The 22,694-nt window shown below is 41.7% G+C and overlaps 2 protein-coding genes, 1 long non-coding RNA gene and 2 other non-coding genes across 8 annotated transcripts in view; 1 reads left to right on the top strand and 4 right to left on the bottom strand.

The window, feature by feature from the left end:
* Nucleotides 1-3,717: 3,717 nt before the first annotated feature.
* On the bottom strand, nucleotides 3,718-6,146 carry COX7C (cytochrome c oxidase subunit 7C). The gene is made up of 3 exons (XM_085213516.1): nucleotides 5,975-6,146; nucleotides 4,740-4,885; nucleotides 3,718-3,809 (listed from the first exon to the last, which is right to left on the bottom strand). Exons 1-2 carry the CDS (start codon nucleotides 6,137-6,139, stop codon nucleotides 4,769-4,771), a joined length of 282 nt encoding a protein of 93 aa, XP_085069642.1. The 5' UTR covers nucleotides 6,140-6,146; the 3' UTR covers nucleotides 3,718-3,809; nucleotides 4,740-4,768.
* LOC116217570 (small nucleolar RNA Z39) lies at nucleotides 4,334-4,395 on the bottom strand. The gene has a single exon (XR_004162264.1). It is a non-coding gene; the product is annotated as a small nucleolar RNA Z39 (small nucleolar RNA).
* Nucleotides 5,335-5,397, bottom strand: LOC116217572 (small nucleolar RNA Z39). Its single transcript, XR_004162265.1, has one exon. It is a non-coding gene; the product is annotated as a small nucleolar RNA Z39 (small nucleolar RNA).
* Nucleotides 6,121-22,694, top strand: part of LOC116217548 (uncharacterized) — a 135,373-nt gene continuing 118,799 nt past the window's right edge. For all 4 annotated transcript variants that reach the window (XR_014880485.1, XR_014880486.1, XR_014880484.1 and 1 more), the window contains exons 1-2: nucleotides 6,121-6,420; nucleotides 7,413-7,546. This is a non-coding gene — a long non-coding RNA (uncharacterized LOC116217548). The remainder of the gene's footprint in view (nucleotides 6,421-7,412; nucleotides 7,547-22,694) is intronic.
* LOC146542259 (uncharacterized) lies at nucleotides 20,705-22,032 on the bottom strand. Its single transcript, XM_085213083.1, has one exon. It carries the CDS (start codon nucleotides 21,853-21,855, stop codon nucleotides 20,866-20,868), a length of 990 nt encoding a protein of 329 aa, XP_085069209.1. The 5' UTR covers nucleotides 21,856-22,032; the 3' UTR covers nucleotides 20,705-20,865.

Genomic DNA, 22,694 nt, shown 5'->3' with positions numbered 1-22,694 from the left:
CTTGATGCACTCAGTGTCCAAGGAAGGGGGCATCCACAACCTCACTAGGCAACCTGTTCCAGTGTCTTGCTTCTCTCACAGAAAAAAACTTCTTCCTGTTATCTAGCCGAAACATATTGAAGTAGGAGCCTCTATAGAAAAAAAAGTGAAAGCCTTGAGTCTGAGCCAGAACAGACTTAGTAAAGAGAAATTATAAAAAGAAAAAAAACAAGTAATAATCTGGGATCAGGGACCATGAAAAGTTATCCTTTTGACTGACATCCAGCAAGCAAACTGTTATCATTCACAAAGATGACTTTTAACTGCTGCCTTGTTTCTTATGAATAATTCTAATGATACTGAAGCACCATTCATGTACTGCTTTTTGCCTACCATACCAAGCCTGTACATGCTTTACCTTTCTACTCTAGTTTCTCAACTGATTTACCTTTTATCAATTGAAGATGTCCTAAAAGGAACACAAAGGGTTATTTTAAAAAACAAGTACTTCATCTTATGTATACTCAAACTACTGTATAATTAATTATGATGGAATCTACCCAATGTTTTTTCAAAACTTATTTCTTGTTTAATGAATTTGATAACAATTATTGCTACTAAGTTATTAGTTTGTTCATACATATGTATATTGTCTGTCTGGAATCACTCAGGATTAGGTATATCCATGTAACTATCTGTGATGAGAATTTGTATAGAGTAGTCATTTCTGGATGAGATTCTGGCTCCTCTGAAGTCAGCAAAAATTATTGATTCACAAGTTCAATTCAAATATCCCCGACCTTCTGCTATGGTACAAGGTAGATGCTGCCAGGCTGTGGAACTGGCCTAGTCTCTTCTATGGGACATAAACAGAAGACCTAGGCACTCAGCGAGCACCTGTTCAAGTCAGGCATTATTATTTCAAATTGAGCAATGTTTCCAGAGCAGCGCTCTAGCTTTTTGCTATGATGGAGTTTTCCACCATTAGAAGATAGGAATACAAGGGAGCATGCAACAAAAATGATTAGTGGTACACATATTTAAAAATCCAAACAAGTTTCTCTGGCTCAACCATTCAGTAGTCAATTAGCAAGTAATACTAGAAAGATTCAGGAAGAAACAGAATAGGGAAAGTAAAAAAGACTAAGGCCAGAATCACTGAAAAAAAACAGTATGAGGAAAAAAAAATTCAAGAGGGAAGTTGAATGAATTTAGATTATAAGCAAATGCATTCCAGTAACAGCAGAAGAGCAAATGCAATCTGTAAATCTAGCTCTAAATTTAGTATATACTGATATTGATAGGAGCCATGTATCTCTGGATGGCCACCAGTACCTCCTACACAAGTGGGCAGATTTAAAAACCTAGAAAGTTCTATTAAATTTTCTTAATAAAGGGACAATGTGAGCATAATTTTATCAAATGACAATTTATTGGATGAGAGCATATTACTAATATGCTACATTTAGTAAGCTAGCTTATTTGAAAAAGGGAAGAGGTAGTTTATATCAGTACAGAAGGCTAGAAATAGGTAAAAGTAGGCGACAGCCACCAGCACAGTGGAAGCTCAGACTGTTACCACAGAGTATTCCTTACATAAATTAAGTAAAATGGAAGAAAATCTATGTTTATGGCTACTGTGATTCATACTGGTAATTTTTATAAGCTGGTAGCAGGGATGGAAGCAGAATCATGATTTCTAAGCTTATTAACTAGTAGCCCCAGGGCCTTTTTTTTCCTAAATGATTATGATCCATAATGTAACACCGCTATGAAAAAAATACCATCACAGTTTTGAAATCCATCATGAGACTCTAAAGTTTCATCTAAAATAACTGTTTAACCACCCTGATAAAAAATTTAGAAAAAGTACAGAGAAAGTGAAAAAAGAAGACCTAAAATTAAACAGATTAAATGCACTGGCTTGCACAGCTCATGAGATAAAATTTCACAGAATATGCTCACTCTCTTCAAATACATCAAGGACCTGGGAGTTAAGAGGGAAAAGACAATGCAAGTTACTTTTGAGCAGACTTGATGAGACAGGAGTATGTAAACATACTCTTTAAGTTGTCTCTCTTAGCAATAAAAATACATGGTTCTGTAACAAGCTTCTATTAGGCTTGCCTTGTACAAGAACATTTTCACTATGGAAACTGCTGTTAAGTACATTCAGCTTGCTGATCTGCAACAGGAGGCAACACTTTGTAAACTAGAAGCTTCCATTTTGATTTTTGCATAAGATCCATCCAGGTTTCCTTCAACATCTACTAAAAGAAGTCCCAGCACCATGACCAAGACACAGCCACCTTTATATTCCCAGTGTCACATCATTACATTCCCACCATAAATACACATTCTTCTAAATGTAATGGCACGCTTAGCAAGGAACAAACTGTGCATATATACATATCACCATGATAAATTTTTACCAACTGAATCCTTCACAGCTTGCATCTTTCCTCAGAATCTTTTCTTCAGTCACTTCTCTCCCAACTTTTTATTTATTTAAATCATCATGTTGCAGAAAGGTTCCTTTTAACTTTTCTGACAGATTTGGCAAAACAGACTACTATTTTCTACTTTTCCCAGCTCAGTCTCTTCAAATGCCAGTGAGTAGCATTTTAAAGGCACCAGTAGGAACAAGAATGTACTACCCAAATATTAGTTACAACTAATGTTTTATTGCTCACATATACTTTTCTGCTTATGGTATTTGATGAAACTAGTATTAGTACAGATTTGAGCAAAGCAGCCACTCAGTTCAGTGACTGACAGATATTGCAACCTAAATCATATACTGTACTACAAGCAGAAGGGTTTTAGAGAGAGGAAAACAGAAAACTTCACTCGAGGAAAGCAACTCATAATACTTAAAAGCATTATTTACAGAAGTAACCATTACTGGGTTATGCTAGTACCTTTCAGACACTGTATTTAACCAATGAAGTAGTCACAAGAAAAGTGTGCAGGAGAATGACTTCCTTCCCATGCTGACAGAACTGGTAGTTTACACATCATCCTCCTCCCTGCTGCAAGTAGTTTCTTAATCTTGCTCATCAGCACTTAAGATTGTTTTGGTTACAGAAGCCCGATGTTAGGCATGATCTTGCACACTGAGAATACAACTGCAATCTTGCAGTTATCAATTCTTTCCAACACCTACCAATTTGAAGTACTATAAAGTTTTGATAAGCTATATGATTTGCTATATGATTTTTATAATTAATGCATTTTCTAGTCAGTGTTGTAGTTACTGCTACTAAACTTGTCATGGCTACATCACCTGAGCCTAAAGACAAATGAAATGCACTTATGTTCCTGCTCAAGGTAGAATGAGTGAGTATAGAAGCAAAGACGAATAAATATTCTTGTCAGCCTGAAATACTGAAAATAGAAATTCCGCAGTATGGATTACAGTGATAAGTATACTTGCTGTCAGCCTTAATGGCAATGATCTATCCAGGTCATTATTTTCAGTGTAGTTTGAACACTATCAAAGATCACATAGCTTTAGCAAAGTTACTAAGTTACTGTATATGCAGTCAACTACAATTTTTAAGCCCAAATTCAATTTTGAGACTGGATTTTTTCATCTCCCTAATTTAAGAACTAATTTAAGAACTAAAAAAATTAGCATTTAACTTAATGTTAATATACTGCAAGTTGAAAGGTTTCTCAGTACAGACCAGTTTTAAAAATCACTTCAGCAGTTTCACAAAATACACCATCCAGGAATTTCAGATTTAAGTTTTATTTAGACATATCCAGCATGGTACACAACTGCAGATATTTTTTCCACTTAAGCTGCTGTATAGAAGACTTCAACTCTGCAAGAAAACGTAGAAGAATTAACAAGTTTAAGAACTCTGTATTACCTTTGCATCTAGTAAAGTACCTTTGCACCTATAAAAGTATAATTTAACTTTGACAAAACCATAAGACTGGCAAAAGAATTACACAGGTGATATGAATGACTTTGCAATTTATTCCAACTGAGATTTCACTGATAATTATTTCTTTCCAAAAACTAGCTCAGTCAACCCAGCTCCTCAAAAAAAGAAAACTACACATTTATCAGATTAGAAATGCCTGGTGCTATTAATTCTGTAAAGTGGAATAAGTTTAAAATAAACTACAACAGCCCTCCACTTTAAAGTGGCATGCTTTCAGAATGGAAACAATGGCTAAAGCTTGTTTGGTCTATCAGTATCACTAGCAAGCACCAGTTACCATAGCATCTGATGTTAAGTCCCTTATTTTAAGTGTACTTTCGCACCATGCTGATGTTGTGATTGTTCTGAAATGGCTGAATTGAAGCTGAAGATTTTGTTTTCTGCTGAGTTTTATCTGGCACATCAGAAAGCGTTTACAGTATCACAGATTCTCATACTGTTTCATTCACATCATATATGCCAGATATCTCTATATATTATGTGAGGTACAGCTTTGTTTTCTCAAAGATGGCTATTTATTTTACAGTTACTGTCCAAATCAGTTGGACTCCACTACCCGTTAGCCCAGTTGCAGGCTATAAAGGCTATAATCAGGGAGGTTGACATTTGGGGATTCAAGGTTCACATATCAATGACTTCAGTACTCCAGTAAAGCAAACTGAAGCCCATGCATCATTTGAGTTGGAAATGCAAACCACAAACTGATATAAGTAAGAAGTCTGGGAGATGCTGTAAATAAGGTTAGGCTCTTCAATCCTCAGATTAGTTCAGTTTTTACTATGTTAGAACATCAAAATCATTTACCCAGTAAGTGTAAATACAGTTTTTCCCCTTCATTTCTTAAGAAGCTGATGTCTGACAATAAAGAAAGGGGCAGCAAATCCACTTCCAAAGAATGCACACATCATTGCCAGTAACCGCCACTTGTTGTCCACAGAAAATGGAAGATTCTAGAAAAGAAAGATAAATGTTTGTTCTGCAATCAATATAATACATCTTAATTACTTTCTCAGTTGCATGACAATAGTAAGAGGCCCAGAGCACTAACACAAGGACTATAACTGATAATAAAAATTAATCCCCCAACCATTACCCCCTTCTTTTCATGCTTAAATACCCAGTCAGTCATTACAGTAGCTTGGATATGACCTCTAGAAGTTGTTTTGTCCAAAACCCTTCCAATTCATACATAGGCCAAAGAAGACTGGCCTGCACAAAACCTTGACCAATCAACTGTAGATGTCCTAAAGTCCACTGCTTACTATACAGGCCCCACAGCATCTCCATGCAACCTGTTCCAATAGTTAACCACCTTTGTAGGAGAGACTGTATTTCTCAAGGTAAGTACAAATCTAGTTTTTTAGATACAGAATTCAAGAGAACCCTTGGAGCATAATAGCACATCAGAAAGCGTTTACAGCGTCATCGTTTTTACTCATACTGCAAAGCTCATCATCTGTACCATAGAAGGCTACAGGGAAGGACACTGAAGTCACTGGCAGCAGCCTGCTTTGCTGCAGTCATTAACAGCAGTACAATGAAACTACACAGCTCATTGCTAACTAGAGAACAGGCGATGGGACAACTACGACCTAGCTATTCAAGGCCTGCAATTCCAATTACATACAAAACTCTGCAGAGGGTGACGATGGGACACACTCACCTTGAGCAAGTCCGCTGCAGGCCGGGCCTGCACCTCATCCCACGCTTACTTATCGCCATGCCAGGCCTGCACCGTGCCCTACGCAGCACTCAGGACACCTGACGAGGCTAAGACACTCCCCGCTCCCTCAGGGAGAGGCTGCGGCGGGGCTGGCCCAGAGCTAAGCCTGCCCGCGGGCCACCAGCGCCGCGTCGTTCCCGTCTCTCGCCTTCCCACCTTCCTTCCCTGCCTGCTCCCCCTCAGCCTACAACCGACAGCAGCCCGATTTCCCTCCTTCTCTCCCCCCGCTTTCCCTTCCCCATCCCCCTCCAGGCCCATTCCTGCCCGGAATCATCAGACCGTTCCGCAGCACTAAGACCTCCTTCCCTCACAGTACCTTCCCAGGCCCATCCTCGTAGTGGCTCCTACGGAGGACGGAGGTAGTGAACCTACGGACACCGACAGCCAGCATGGTACCGACACGGAACACGGCGGCCTCTCCCCTGCACGACCTTCCCGCAGCACGCCCGACGCCTTCTGGGACTGGCGGAAGTGACGACATGGAAGAAGCTGCCGCGCACACAGGTGCATGATGGGAGCTGTAGTTATTCGCAGCAAAATCACGTGGCCCCGAGCGGCAGCCTGCGATTGGACACGCTCCGGGCCTCGGAGGCGGTGTTGTGCCGTCCGAGTCCTCCTCGAGCGCCATTTTTCTCGCTGTGGGGGTGGGGTGGGGGAGGGTGAAGTGGGTCCCTTAGGTGTGGGCGGAGCGATACCCGCGCGCCCCGCTGTTGATGAGTTGGGAGGAGCTGCACGCGCGTTTAGTATTTCCAGCTGTTATCGGTATATTTTGGCGTATTTTACTATATTTTACTTTGAAAGTGACACTTGAATTCTGATACTACAAAAGAAAGAAACAAACAAACCCAAACTCTGTCATTCGGGTTTGGAAAAAGCAGAGGGTTTTTTTTTTCTTCTTTTTTCTTTTTTTTTTTTTCTTTTTTTTTTTTTGTTCCCCACTTGCTGTGTAAGGAAGGAGATGCAAACGGGACGCCACGCTCGTTTACATGACATATTTGTGAGGGTAGGCTGACCTCAGCCGTGAGACATAGCTGCATGCATTCTTAGCTACAAAGTCGGTTCTGGGAAGTAGAATAAGGCATAAATAGACATTGCATTTGCCACTCAAAGAAATTTTAAGTGGGAGTGGAGCCCAGTCCTTAGTAATTCAGTTTTTTTTTTTTTTTTTTTGTCATAGATTTCTCTTGCAGGTTGTATCATCAGGTTGTGGCTGTTCATTTTGTCACAGTCCTTGTGCTGCATGCATCCAAAAACAGTGACATCCAACCTAAGGAGGTTGTGAGTAACAGCACAAAGGATTCATTTAAGTCTGAACCTCTTCTTTTTTGAGTGCTTCATTACTCCTTGACCGTTAATTCGCAATACAGATCTCTTGCACACGTTTCCCATTTAGTATTAGATTTAGTTGTTTAGTTACTCATGTTTCAGATTTTTTTTCCCCACTGTCTAGTTTTGTTTTTAATTTTAATTGTATTATTGTGTTATTGTACGTTAAAATTGTAATAGTTTACAATACTTTTTGTTTTCTTCATTTGCTAACTCTGAAGTGTTTTGGAGGATGCTTTCCTCTTTTTGCTAACTTATGTTGCTTCTTAGCTCAGCCAAGTCTCTTTTTACACATTTCTAATTGTAATTAATTCTACAGTGGTACTTTAATTCTTTTATCGTAGTCTGCTTACCCTCAGTGGTCACTATACCACTTAGCAGGACACAATTCCTGGTATTTTCCCTTTTTAACATCTTGTTCTTTATAGGCAACTCTCTTCTGGCAACAGATTGCATGGTGGTTGTTGCTGCTGAGTAGAGGTGTAAAGACAGCATAGCACAGCAGATCCTCAGCAATGTGATTTTGAGCTGAGCCAAGATCCTTCGTATCTCTCAGGGCCAGGTAAACAGTTCCTTTCTTTTCTTGTCGTCTCCTAGGCAGCAAATGTACAAAAGCTATCATTAGCACTGTTTAAACATTTATTTTCTGCTTAACATCACAAGTCTACTCAGGGATAATTTCAGTCAGTTCAGTTGCAGTTCTTGTCCTAATGCTATTGTAACTTTTTTTTTTTTTTTTCCTTTGGCACAGAGCAGATGATGGTGTCCTGCTGGTAGGGTGACTCAGTGGTACTTTGCAGTTAATGGATTTTGACCTCCAAAGCATACATTTTTTTGTTACTCTGTAAGGCCGTTAGTTTCAAGAATAGATACTAAGCAGTCTGTAGTAGAAGATATTAATCAATCGCTGCCGGAATTTAGCCACTGTCTTTCATATGTATACTGAATTATGATACTACAATGTTTTCTTGATTGACTTAATTCTGAGAAGTTTGTGATAGAGTTAGGTGTCGCTTACTTTAAGGTTTATATTGGATATATCCACACAGATTTGTTTTAGAAAGGACAAAAGATTCAGTTTCTTGACTTCCAGATAATCCAGAAATCTTTTATATGACTTCTACAGTGATACAGTTAACAGGCTTTTATTAGAAATAATACTTTAGTCCTAGAGCTGGTATCTTGCAGATCTTCTCTACGCATGAATAAATCAGTGTGAATTTTCAAGAGGAGTTTCACAACTGGTGAAGAAATTTGTACAGCTCTCTCTGTATGCTGTCAAAATACATACTAGGAAATGAAGTACCTCAGCCCACTAACAGGCTACAGAAATGCTATCCAGTCCAGGATTTGAGAAAACCATGCACTTAGAGTTTAAAGAAATAGACTCAGTTGCCTTTTTGGCACAGGAAAGAAAGAAACTGCCTCTCAAACTATTAGAAGTATGATGGACAGTAATTACAGTGAGGATAATCAGGTGGCAGAATGGATTATTACCATCTTCTAGGTGGCTAATGCTCCACTGGGTGTCTTTGTAAAAACACTGTCTAACTCATACACAATGGTAGGACTTGTAAAAGGAATTACAGGGTGAAATGTCCTGGACTTTGAGTGAGAGTCAGAACAGATGATTACAATGGTACGTTCTGGTTCTTAAATCTACAAATCTCTGAACCTAGTCTTTCAATGTCTATCCAGCTTTCTATATCTACAGTTCTTTTCTTCTTTTAAGAAACCCATCAATATAATTGCTTAGATTTCCAGGGTTATCTTTATATTTAATAATGTATTGCATATTTCTGCTTTTGAATGTGATTTGCTGATAGATTAATTCAGGTAATTCTTTCTTACTGCTACTCACTTTTCAACTGAAAAAACATTTATTTTCTTGAACTGTAAGGAAAAATGTAAGTAAGAAAAAAACAACAGGTAACTGAAGTAGATAATTTTGAGTGCTTAGCTTTTGTGATCTTGAAAAAAGAGGCACAGAAGCTTATCGTGGCATTCAGATATAGTGATTGCACTATAGGTACAGGTCATAATGTCTTTTTCAGTTTTGTTTTAAGAGTAGAAAACAGCTTTTGTTGAGTACTGGAATTGCATGTAGTTAAACTATATGCCCTTTATTAAAACATATTAGTATGTATGCCCAAGTATTGCTGATGGAGATCTCAGATTACAAATCAACTGCTGTGTAAGGCATGTATGAGTATAATCTATATAGTAATTTGTAGCTTATAGTAATTTGTCTTACAGTATGTGTAATAGGCCTATTTCTTAGCAAAGTGAATATTCTGAAATTAAAAAATGTATATCAAATAAATATAAAATGAATAGTACTATTAAAATAACATGGGAATTGAAAGCTGAAGTGATAGTATGCAAAGTGTCAGAAACACCTGAATTTTACACAGTTAAAGTTTGAAAACCTAGAAAAGAGAGAATGTTTTAAAAAATTATTTCTTTATGAAGTTATTTTCTTATTCCTCTTAAAAGTACACATAGGTCATTGGATAGTGAGGTAGAGTAGTGAGCGGAATTGTGTGGAAATGGTTACAATTATGTTGTAGGTACTGGTAATATAAGGATCTTTGTGGGAGAAGGCCACTGGGAGGAGTGGCGTCTTTCATTGTTTTGTTACCGGTGTAGTTCTTAAAAGTAGCTAAGCTTTCAGATGTACAAGTTGTCTTTCAGGTCTGAAACTGAGTGACTTCTGAAGATACACACAGATAAAATAATTTTTGTAAGACAATGTTCAAAGAAAACCTTTTTTTTTGTCAGGTGTTTTTTGAGTAAATTTCACAGAATCAGTTCACTGTGTAGCAGTGAATCTTATGTTGGCTTACGGAAAGGTGTGGAACATCTGTAACAATTAGAAGCTGGAAATGATGGTGATGGAATTCGTGCATTTATTTGTGCATGCTTGAGTTTATATTGGCAAAAACTTTAGCTTTGGTGCTGAATACGATGATCTCTGGAGGATCCCTTCCAGCCCCTACAATCCTGTGATTCTGTGATTTGGGATTAGGACATGTGAAAATTATTACGTACACAAATTACTTATTTTGAGTTCCAGATTTTTAATGTTCAGTGCCATTACGAATTTTAGTTTCTAGTTTCTTGATGACACTGAAAATGTTACTGTGGAGCTGTTAAAATATTTTGTGATTTCATAGATAGATTTTGAGTTTATCATAGTATTTTACGATTTTATGATCTTGTAAGCAAGAGGATAAAATCACAGGGATTTCTTTCTCTACCGCAATATCTCTATGTGCAAAAGTCTCCCTGACTCTTCACTATGAGGCCTTTTCTTTCATTAGTCATTACTTCACAAATGCAACTCACTTTTTCCTGTAGAACTGCATATTAAAAACATCTTACAATTAACATATGTAGTTAAACTTACTGTTTTCAATGTGAGTTGAAATAATTTTGTTTCTCTGTTTGTTTGAAACCTGAGAGGAAGTCTGTGCACCTAAATTTGATCTGTTTGCTCTGGTGTACTATTAAGATTGTAGGGAGAAGTAGCCCAGTTCAAATATAATTCATATTCTTAAATCATGCTGAAGTGCCAGCATGCACAGCAGTGTGTTTCATAAGCCAAAATGAGTGACAGTAGCATCTGTAGAATTAAGAATGTAAAACTCCCTATTTGCTATAATAGATACCACAACACAATTAATTTATGATTAGTTGAGAACCATTGTAATTGTTTGCATTTTGAACTATCTTTGAACAGTGTCACTGTAGATAAAACCTGTGACTGAAGAACCATTCCTGGATATAGGAATTTTTGGGAACCCTGGCATATTTACCCTAAACTTACTTGCAAGTGTAATGATCAATTTACATAGCTGGTAATAACTAAAATTGTCTTTATTTTTTTCTGCCTTATTAGTGCTCATTTTTTATATAGTGTATCAAAGCATTTCTTTTTTCTCTAATATTGTAACAGGGCAGTATATATTTCTTATAGTAGTTTAAATTTTTGATATACTGGGCTAATTGAAAAGTCTGCTGGAATCCATAAATGCTGTTGAGTTTTGAAGCTGGTCTTCAACCTATCTGGGAAGGTATTTATTTTATTTTTATTTTATTTTCTGTAGGTAGTTAGAAGACTAAATTACTTAATGATCAATCAATTAGAAAGGACTCATCTGTCATCTGACCTGTTTTATAAGTGTTAAAATGATATCACGTATGTGGTATGAATACAGATCTTATTGACAGAAAGAGGTGCCTTACATCAATACAGATATTCCTTTTGAGCATATTGAATAATTTCAGCTATTTCACTTCCACGCTTATATACTCGTGTGCAAATTACAGCTTGTTCCAATACATATTTTTTAATTAAAAAAAATGCACTAGCTTATAAGTAGCTACTTCAGTACTTAATGGTGAAATATTGGTACCAAAAGGGAGTGGGTCCTAAGAACAACCTCCATAATTTTACCCAGCTTTTTTGAGTTTTTCACTTTATTCAGGCTTTTGTCTTGGCTTAACACCTAAGTGAGGCTAAATATTATTGTCCTTTGTATATATGTTTGTGTGCCTTTGATGAAATTGGAACCCTCTGGCCACTTTCAAATATACTTGACAAGGGATGCTATAAAAGTCCTGTAATTTACCTGAAAAAAGGTGACCACGCATAGAAAGAAAAAACCTGGAAACATTTGCCTACTTTGATGAGGGTTTTTGTTGTTGTTGTTGTTTGAAGTCGTGGTAACTCTGTATTCTGTGTGATTACCTGGGGAGTTAATTGGGTACATGAGGCTGTCCTTGAACATAAGGTGATCCCTTTGAGCGTAACAAGGGGAATTGGCTGTGCTCAGGCTTCTGGGAGTACAAAAATAACAATGGGAAAATTGGAGTAATTTACAGTGAGAGTTTGTGTTTGTGGAGAAATGAAGAGTATCATTAGTGTTACCTGTTCATTCTGTGCTCTTTTAAGGAGCACAGGTGTTATGTGGAGTGGCTGAGGGAAATGGGATTGTTCAGTCTGGAGAAGAGAGGCTCAGGGGGGACCTCGCTGCTCTCTCTAAACTCCTTGAAAAGAGGTTATGATGAGGTGGAAGTCAGCCTCTTCTTATGTGTAAGTAGCAATAGGAGGAGAGAAGAGTGGCCTCAAGTTGAGCCAGGGAAGATTCAGTTTAGATACTAGGATTTTTTTTTTCCCTTAGAAAGAGTAGTTAGATGCTGATTTGGGCTGCCCAGGGTGGCCATGGTGTCATTGTAACTGGAGTTCTTCAAGAAATGTTTAGTTGTTGTACTATGAGACATGATTTAGTGGGGAAATATTGGTGGTAGCTGAATGTTTGCACTAGATCATGGGTGTCCAACCCTTTGGCTTGCCTGGGTCATATTTAGAGAATAGAAATTGTCTTGGGCTGCATAGACATAAGCTGCTCCAAAAGTAATGCTTCCTATTTTATTTTCATGGAAACTATAATAGATATCAAGAGTGCAGTAACACTATTTCATTAGAGCAAATTCTCAGCCGCAAAACACTATTCTTCAACTACCATCAGTCACCACCATTACCTATGTATTTTTTTTTTTTGCCAGTGATGAACAAGAACCTGTGTGACCCACTATTACCAGTGCTGAAACACACCATGGACCACCTCACTATGCTCACATTCATTGTTTGGTTTCCATAACATTCAGCAAGTGTTGGTGAATGTCAGTGTGTGCCATTTTTTCCACATGGAGAAATTCAGTGAGACACTTCTTCTCCATGCACACTTCCACATCAGATGCCGTTCTGTCAGACTGCCCCTATACTGCCATCTGTCGTGTGACAACAAAATGTAAGGGAGTATCGTTGCCTCTGCTGCCATACCACCAACATCCACCTCTGACATTGTGGTCCAACGTCATAAACTAGGAGGCTTTATTTTCGGAGCAGCCCTCTCAAAATATACAATATTGTTAATATGTAAGTAAGAAAACATTTTAAATATTTTTCTTAAAATATTAAAAAATGGAGAGAGTGGAACACAGCCATTAATGTAGTGGGATATTTGACTTTGTTTTTATGAAACTAACACACCAGTCTGGTTTGATGGCAGAGATTGCAATTCTTAGTGAAGTCTCAAGGTGTTTATCTGAGATTTCTGATGAAATTTTACTCTTCCTCCTTTACTTTATCCTTGACAAAAGTTGTTCAAAATGTGTTTACTGCCATAAAATAATGATGCGAATAAGGCGTGAATGGGAAGCAAAAGACATTTTTCTCTGCTAATAAGGGGATATGGAAGTCTGATAAATAGATGAGAGTAGATTTTTGAGTTGAATATCTGATTGTAACTCTATACATTCCATTTGAAAATTTATAAGTCTTGTATTTATATCAAGTGAAAATGGTCTTGCAAATGTAAATTGATAATTTTTTTTATTATCACATTTGAAACTCCAAGCTGTGTGGTGTGGTTGACACACCCAAGGAATAGGATGCCATCTAGAGAGAGAGGCTGAACACTGGTCCCAGGGGGATTTCATGAGGTTCAACAAAGCCAAGTACAAGGTATTTGCACCTGGGTCAAGGCAAACCTATCAGTACAAGCTAGGAGATGGAAGAATTAAGCGCAGCCCTGCTGAAAAGGACTTTGAAGTATTAGCGGATGGCATGCTGGACATGAGCCAGGAGTGTATTCTTGCAGCTCAGAAAACAAACTGTATCTTGGGCTGCATCCAAAACAGTCTGGCTAGCAGGTTGAGGGAGGTGATCCTGTCCTTCTGTGCTGGTAAGACCTCACCTGGAGTAGTGCATTCTGATGTGGAGTCCTTAGTATAGGAGGGACATAGACCTGTTGGAGCCTGTCCACAGGGAGGCCACAAAAATGATCCAAGGGGTGGAACATCTCTCCTATGAGGACAGGCTGAGAGCTGGAGCTGTTCATCCTACAGAAGAGAAGGCTCCAGAGAGACCTCAGAACTGCTTCTCAGTGTCTAAAGAGAGGCTGTAAATAGGAAGGGGACAGACTCTTTAGCAGGGTCTGTGGTGACAGGACAAGGGGTTTCAAACTTAGAGAGGAGAGGTTTAGATTGGATATAAGGAAAAAGCCTTTTACTGTGAAGGTGCTAAGGCACTAGAACCTCTGTTTCTGAGACACTCAAGGCTAGGCTGAAGGGAGCTCTGACCAGCCTGATCTGGCTGTGGATGTCCCTGTTCACTGCCAACTCAAGGGGAGTTGGACTAGATGACCTCTAAAGGTCCCTTCCAACTCTAAGGATTATATGATTCTATTTTCAAATTCCTTTACCAAACGAAAAGGGTGGCTGCATTTTATTTGCTGTTCAGAGCCACAAAAGAGATTGGCTGCATTTTCATTGCTGTTCAGAGCCTTGTGTTTAGCAGTGTATCAAGATGCACACAGTTATGTGCCATCACTAGAGTGAGTATTGCCAGCTCTGCTGGGCCATATGCGGCCTGTGGGCCACAGGTTGGACACGCCTACACGCCTGGACTGGATGAAGTTGGATGTAATTTCCAACCTTGGTGATTCTGTAATTTTTTTACCTTGTCTAGCAGACAAGGAAAAGGGGGGAGACTAAACTGTTAAAAATTCTGAAAATGTGTGTGGTATTATTACTGTTACTCAAAATCTTGCTGGCTGCAGAGCTTTTTCCAGAGTATGAGATGTGAATAATCATCTGCCACTTTTTATGTGTACATCATCAAAGGTGCTTTTGGCAATAGGGAGTCTGTTTATTTATCTGGAGTGAAACTAACTGGATTTAAAACTGTGTGAAGAATTGGAGAAACTCATAGGTGAGGTTGGCAAGGATGTTACAATATCTGCCCTCATTGTGAATACCCTTACAATGTGAGGAGAATGTAAGCCCTGTGGAAAGAGCATGGCGTGCTGAGAAGTGATCAACTCCTTCAGATGTTATTCACCTTCCAGCAGATGCCAGTATACTCTTGCATTGAGAATAAGTTAGGACTGTTTAAGGTTTGAAGAGGCAGGTGGTTGTAGTTGGAAACAATGTTAGGCGGATAGCTGTGAGGGCTGCTTGGAAGCTTGCCTGCTGCAAAGGAAGTACACTTAATGAGATGTCTAATAGCTTATGTATGGAGGGGGAACTTAGCACTCTTAGTACTGTATTGGTGCTGATGACACAGGAAAGATGAGCACCTGGGAGACTGAACTTGTGCTAATACTCAAGAATCTGACTTACGATAGTCTTCATGATGGTATTTGAAGTACTACTGCTGTTGCTGAGTCCTGGCAGGCAGGCAAAGCTCTGATTTTGTTAGGCATGAATGAAATTATGTCTTTGAGAGGAGAGATTAAGGCAGATGGTTGTTAATTTGAATGGGAAGTCTGAAAACCTTGGTTGATCACAGATCACAGGCACATTATCCTTTGGTGGTATTTAAGTTGGTTAAATGTCAGTATTTTGAGAAAAGACTGGTTTAAAAAAAAAAAAAAAAAAAAGGAACTGATGGTGGAAGAAGAAATAACTTTTTTATACTCTTTATAAAAATATATGTATTTAAGGACTAAACTCCATTGGACCAAAGCACTTACATCACTATTTACTGCTTTAAGAAATTTCAGCATACACTCTCTGTACTGACACGTTCAGAAACTTTTAAGTACTCGTAAGCAATAGCTCTTTGTATTATTAATGTTCTCTATTTAATAGCAGTAGGTTGCTCAGCTGTTAAGCAAATACTGCTCTCATTTTTCTTGTTTATGTGTTGTCAGACTATAAATTCACTCATGACAGTTTATACACACAGCTTTTAACTTTGTGTTTTACAACAGGACTTTGATATAAGAATAGTTGATGGTGTTTCTAAAAAGCATTTTGAGATAATTTAAGCAGATATGTCACTGTTGAGAGGAGGTAAAATTATATTATTTCAATTTTGACACTGAGGACTTGAAAAGTCTTTAATATCTTAGTTCTCAGGGCTCAGAGCTGGAGCTTCCATCAAAGCTTACTTCTAAAAGATGTTCTCTTGATCTGCAGCATTTTTTGAGGGTAGTGTTTTGTCTGTCTACTGTCAGTCTTAAGGAGAAGTAGTGAACCGGTCAGCTTTTCACAGGGGAAATGGAGCCCTTCTGACAACTTGCTGAAGTATTCTGATCCTGGGATAATGATGATATTGTTTGGGCTGTGTGCTTATTGTTACTCTCTGTACTTTAGAAGAAGTCCTTTAGAAGACAAGGCTGATGTGACTCTTACTAGTCACCATTTAACATGAAGTCCCAGAAGTTTTCTTTTTATTTTCTGGAGGCATTATTTCTTCTTCCTGTAAATATCACTCCTTAAACTATGTGTATTTCTTATCTTACTCTGATTCAGTTACTAGCATCTCAGTTCAGACAAGCTGATTTATTTACTGGTAACCTATTCTGTCTCTCCACTGACACGTTCACTTTTAATCTCTCTTCCAAACTTAAATTTTCAAGACTAAGTATACTGGCTAAATTAAATACATCATCTATATTTAATCATTATCATGAAATCTTAACTTCTTGAAACATTGAATGCAAACTACACCAATGCCCTCTACTTAATGCTATGTGTCACCAATTATAGATCACTGTGAAGCAAATAAAGAGAGAATATTTGCCAGAGCACAGATTTTTTTTTAATTTATTAAGAACTAGCTATGATTGCTCAGCATTGTAAAGGGACAAGTTGAATTTTGGACTTGCTTATGAATTTGCTGTGTAATTCAGGCAGTAGTGAATATTAACTTCTACTGAAGCTATGAAGAGGATGATTCACATCATCTTCATTAAGAAGAACTAACGGGTTCAGTTTGCTAGAAGGTCTGCAGTCAGTTGTTGGTCAGAGGAAGGAGGACGTATTTCAGTGATCCTTTTTTCATAGTGGGAATACAGAAAATGCTGATTTGCGGAATCAAACTCTCAAACCCACGTAAGGTTGTAAGAGCAGGTACGTCTTTATTTCAGCGCTGCGCCACAGGCCGGGTGCAAGGGGCATCGCTCCTCCTGGCTTGCACGCCAGAGAGTGGTGATACATTTATAAGCCAAGCCATACATATTCAACAGTATCACCCAAGACCCATTGACATATTCATTACTTTTCCGGGAATTCATTTACATACTGCCCCCTCCCCAGGGCATGCACATTAGCTTCCATTGGACGAAGGCTCAACGTCCTCTTCCCCATTCAGTGGTCGTTCCGGAATGAAGTCAGACGGCTTCCTCGCCATGTCCTTCCAACCTTTGTCCCAGTTCTTGAGCTCTTCTCCCGCCCTGCATGCCTCAGCAATTTCTTATCCTGCTTATCTTCCCTTTCCATTGCTTCCTTAGAGGCCCCTTTCTACTGACTTGAGAAGGCTCCCTTTTTTAGAATATGCTTGGGCCAGCAAAAGGTTAAACTAAGCAATAAATCCCCCGTGAGTAAGCAAAAGGTTAAACTAAACAATAGATTCCTCTAAGCACTAGTTTCCCCTAAGCAATAAATCCCCCTTGAGTTAGCAAAAGGTTAAACTAAGTGATGCTATTTGTGACTTCCTTTTGAGTTAGCAAAACCAAGTGATGTTATGGACCCCTTACATCTTGTATTCTTCAGCTTACTATCTCAATGTTGCACTTAATTTATTTAGTACAATAGTGTTTTCAATATGTTTTCAACTGCTGCCTAACTGTAGCTTTGTCAGTTTCCACAACAAACTTTGTGCAAAGCTATGAACAGTCCATAGAGCCCCGCAGTAGTCAGCTGGAACTGGTACCTTGCTTCTCAGAAGCTTCTTCAGTTCCCCACTACTGAAAACTTGCCTTGTAAACTCAACACAAGATGTATTTTTCCATTTCTGCCTCAGGCTGCACAAAGCAAACACTGCCTTGTAGTAGAAACACATCTTATTTCTGTGGAGGGGAAAATGTGCACAGTGTATTCCATAGTAGAGGTCAATCTAGAATAAAATTCCAGCTTATCTTCCAGGCAATCTTTTCAAAATATCAGAAACAGATCTGCAGCTGCAAGTTGTGGCAAATAGATTCTCATTAAGATTCTCATTAGGAAAAAGACAAAACAAAAAACAGTTAATTACCTCTTGAGCTATGTTTGCAGCTTTGCACAAACTTTGTCAGTTCCATTCTTGGTTTGTTGTAGAAGGCAAAACAATCAGGAGAGTTGTCCTTTGAGGCTTCTGTAAAACAGGCTCCTGAACATGAATCCTGTGCTAAAAAACTGGTTTGGTTGTCTGGATGTCAGTAAATCTTTTATTTAATGTTGGAAGTGTCTGAAAGACGTATTTTTCTAGAAGGCTTTAGGGCTTAAGACTCTTCTGCTTAAGTACTTTCCTTCTAAGGAAGTTACGTATTATTAAAAGTTTGTGAGTCTCTCTGATTGAACTTAATGTGGTCCTTATTAGAGATTGCACTGCCTTGGGTCCTAAAATTGCCACACTATATTATGAAAATGCAAATTTGCTCTTCTTGGAATACTTAAACTGAACATTGTACAATTCACTTGGCTCATCATCATTCACCTAACAGAGTGCCTGTAAAGGTTCTCCCAGTGTGAAGAAGCATTTTGTATCCCTCAGAGTATGGATTTAGTGTTAGAATACTAATGGTAGGAGAGATTGGGACAGTTTGAATGTGAAACAGAGTGTGAGTCCAGCAGGAAAAAGGAATGATGATGCAGTGTGCATTTGTTTATTCTGAATCATAAAATCATAGAATTGCTCAGGTTGGAAAAGACCTTAAAGATCATTGAGTCTAACCACAATCTGACCATACTACCCTAACTCTAACAACCCTCCTCTAAATCATGTCCCTGAGCACCACATCCAAATGGATTTTAAACACATCCATGGATGGTGACTCAACCACCTCCCTGGGTGCTTAACAACCCTTTCTGTAAAGAAGTTTTCCTGATATCCAACCAAAACCTCCCCAGCGCAACTTGGTGCCATTTCCCCTCATCCTGTCACCAGTGAGAAGAGACCAATCCCGCTCTCGCTGTAAGCACCTTTCAGATGTAGGAAGAGAGCAATATGTTCTCCACTCAGCTTCCTTTTCCTCAGACTGAATAGCCCCAGTTCCTTCAGTCTCTCCTCGTAGGGCATATTCTCCAAGCCCTTCACAAGCCTTCTTGCCCTTCTCTGGACCTGCTCCAGCACCTCAATGTCCTTTCTGTACAGAAGTTCCCTAAACTGAACGCAGTACTCGAGATGAGGCTTCACCAGTGTGTCATGGTTTCATGATTTTTGGTTATCAGTATTCCACATCATAACATCATGTAATGCACTGGGGATTTGACTGCAGATGCTCAAGTTCTGGGCCTTGAAGTCCGGAGGAGAAGAAGAGCTACGTTTCCCCAGGGGGCTTTGCGGTCAGCGAGGAGATATAACTCCCAGCAAGGTTACCTGATGCTCTCTTCTCTGCCTGCGCTTCTCTGCCTGCGCTTCTCTGCCTGCGCTTCTTCATCGGCTCAACTGGACTGCACTTCTCATCTCGGCATTGTGGTGAAGCCGATCCACTCTCTCTCTCTCCTTATATTCTGCTGATACCATATTTAGTAAATTAGTTTGTTTCACCTCAGATTGTTGCCGCTGTTTTCAATTATTTCGCGGGCCCCTGTTTTTTCTTCTGGGGGCACGGATCCGCGGATCCCTCCGCCCTTCTAGTCACGGAACCGGGCCGAACCAGCCCGTAAACCGTTGACACAGTGCCAAGTACAGGGGCAGGATGACTTTCCTAGTCCTGCTCACCACCCCATTCCTGATACAAGCCAGGATGCCATTGGCCTTCTTGGCCACCAGGGCACACTGCTGGCTCATATTCAGCCGGCTGCCTATTAGTGCACCAAGGTCGCTTTCCATCAGGCAGCTTTCCAGCCACTCCTCCCCAAGCCTGTAGGGTTGCCTGGAGTTGTTGTGACCGAAGTGCAGGACGCTTGCCCATATTGAAACTCATACAGTTTACCTTGGCCCACGGATGCAGTTTTCTGGTTGGTGGAAGGATGGAACTGACTGGAAGGCAGGCAGATTGTTCTCTTTGCTCCCTGGTGGATCAGAGTCAAAACCTCAGTCTTCAGAAACTCTCTCATATACTTGATGTTTTAGTTTCAGTCCCAAGTAACTCACATTTTTACTATTATAATTAGTGAACTATGTTTGTTTTCCTCTTTGGATCATTGCTTGTGTTCTTTTTCCTCTAGTTTCCTTTTATTTTCTCTCTGCCTTTCCCCTTCTTTTTGGGTGGTTGGGCCAGTGGGCCAGCTGACCCCATCACAGATAGAGATGCAGAGATAAGAGCTTGCGAGTGTGAAACACGTGCTGCAGTTAAGCAAGCCACATGAACTGGGAACTAGCAGGTGTTCTGCCTGAGTGCATGGCTAGGCTGCTATTGAAAATAGCCTTACTTGCTGGTATTTGGTCTGCCTTCACCCGCCACTCATTTGATGCCACTCACAGTGGCTCTGCAGCTCACGCCTGCACAGGGACCAGGAGAAGGATTTAATGGTGGCACGTCCACACCGGGTGCTGCGAGCACCGGCTCTCGCGTGGCACAGTGTGGGGTGTGGGCGTGAAGGGCGAACCGTCTGGAGAGATGGGCACTGGGAACAACACGTGCTTCTGCGTCTTTGTCTTTTATTGGGAGTGAGTGTATGTCGCAGGGCGGCCCCGGCTCTCTTGCCGGTGAGGCAAATGAGGCGCGGATTCCTTCGCTGGTGCAGAATAAAAGGCATTTATTTTAGGTGTTACCACGTTTTATCACCGCGCAACTCAACCGTTTTTCCGCGCAACCAAGACTGGTTCCATGCAAGGGATAGGCGCCTTGTGGGTGTGTAAGTCTGGCGATTGTAATTGTTGAGCTTTATCACTTTTAACAATTAACAACGACCTTCTTTATCCCACCAATGTAAGCCCCGCTAGAAGCGCCGGGGGCGCCGCCTCTTGCAGGGCGGAGGAGCGCGCTGGGCGCTGCCGGCCCTCCTCTTCGTGGGGCGCCGGGGCCCCCCAGCCGAGCGCTTCCCGCCCCGGCCGCGAGCGGAGGGGCCGCGGCTGCGGCGCTGCTCGGAGGGACCGGCTGCCTCGGGACCCGGCTCCTCGGCAGGACCTGTGCCGAGGGCCCCGCTGGACGTGCCGGGGAGCTCCTCCGCGTCGGGACCCGCGGAGCTGCCGGAGGGCACGGCGCTGGGAGCGACGGTGTCTCGCGGGGAGGCGGCGGGAGCGGACGGGGCCGCGGGGCCGTCCTGCTGCTCCTGGGCAGCGCTGGGATCTTCGATGCCCAGCAGCCTCCGGGCCTCCTGGCCGCACCGGCTCTCGACGGTTGCGATGAGGCCGTCGATGAGCGGTGCGGAGACGGGTCCCAGGGCGTGCTCTGTGCACTCCACCAGGACGTCCCTGTCCGGCCCCACCTGGCACAGGAATGCCACGATCATGCTCTTGAGCCAGCTGATCTTCCACCAGCGCAGCTCCCCGTTGCGGCGCAACTCCTGCTCCAGCCAGGGCAGCACCGGGTCGAGGATGTCCCGTCGCCCCCTGAAAAGTGCCGCCCACTCCTCCAGCAGGAGGCCGCCCAGTCTCTCCGGCTCCGCGTCCGTGGGCTCGGGGGACAGTGGTGGAAGGGGTGCAAGAAGGTCCTCGTCAGTGTCAGGGTCCGTGGCAGTGGTGGTGCCGAAGCCGACGGGCACCGGCACTGCGGGCGGGGAGACGATGCAGTCCACGTACTGATTGTCTCCCCGCACAGAGACCCGGATGGTCTGCATGGCCGTCCTGCACAGCGGGCAGCTGTCCCTCAGCCTCGCCCACCGCTGGATGCAGCCAAGGCAGAAGGTGTGATTGCAGGGAATCACACAGGCCGTGTCCTGCCGCACATCGCGGCAGACAGGACACGACCACGCCTCCTCTGCAGCCATGGTCTTCTCGCTGCAGGGGCCGGGAGAACCGAGGATGACGAGTTGTTCTCCTTCAAGGCAGCTGCAGAGGTGGTGTCTCGCCCTGCAAGAGGAAGGGAGGTCACGGTCACTGGCTGTCCCAGGGTGTGGAAGTCCTCCGCAGCCCCCTCCGCAGCAGAAAGCCCTCCCAAGCCCATGAGTGGGCCGTCTCGTGCTCCCCGCTGGCACAGGGCCAGGCTCCCCACGGCTGCCCTGAGGGACCCAGGTGTCCCCGCACCACTCACCTCCGCTGCTGCGGGTGCGCTCAGTGGGGTCCCGGCTGCCTGCACTGGGCAGGGCCGGGGAAACAGGAGCGATACTGCGGGGTCAGGCACTGAGATGCTGCGAGCAGCCCCAGGCACGACCCGGCACAGCACAGCCAAAACCTTGCTCGACCTCCAAGCCTCGCAGAGCTGCTCAGCACGGTCCAGGAACGAGCCAGACTGAGCCAGGCTCTGCCGGCACCCCACTATGAGCAGTGAGGGCAAAGCTGTCACAATCCGTCACCCGGTGATGTCACAGCCTGTTGCTCGGGGACGTCGCCATGGGCTGTCCGCCCCCACAGCACCCACCCTGTTTCAGATATTACCTCCTTTTCCTGTTCCTGATTTGCTGTGCCTTCCCCTTCATTTCTGTCCACCTTTTATGCTCGACATTTGACATTAATGCACAGGCCTTTCTTTTTCTCTGATTAAACCAACTCTAACTGTTCATGTATTTCCTCTGTTTCGTCAGTAGTAAATTGTGGATTTTTCATTAATGCGTTACGTAGAAATTGGGTTTGGCATTCTCCTCTTCCTGCTTCAGGAATGCCGTTTCAA

This window comes from Meleagris gallopavo, chromosome Z, assembly GCF_905368555.1.
Source record: "Meleagris gallopavo chromosome Z, MGAL_WU_HG_1.1, whole genome shotgun sequence".
In the NCBI taxonomy this organism is placed as follows: domain Eukaryota; kingdom Metazoa; phylum Chordata; class Aves; order Galliformes; family Phasianidae; genus Meleagris; species Meleagris gallopavo.
This window is presented reverse-complemented; position numbering and strand designations above follow the sequence as displayed.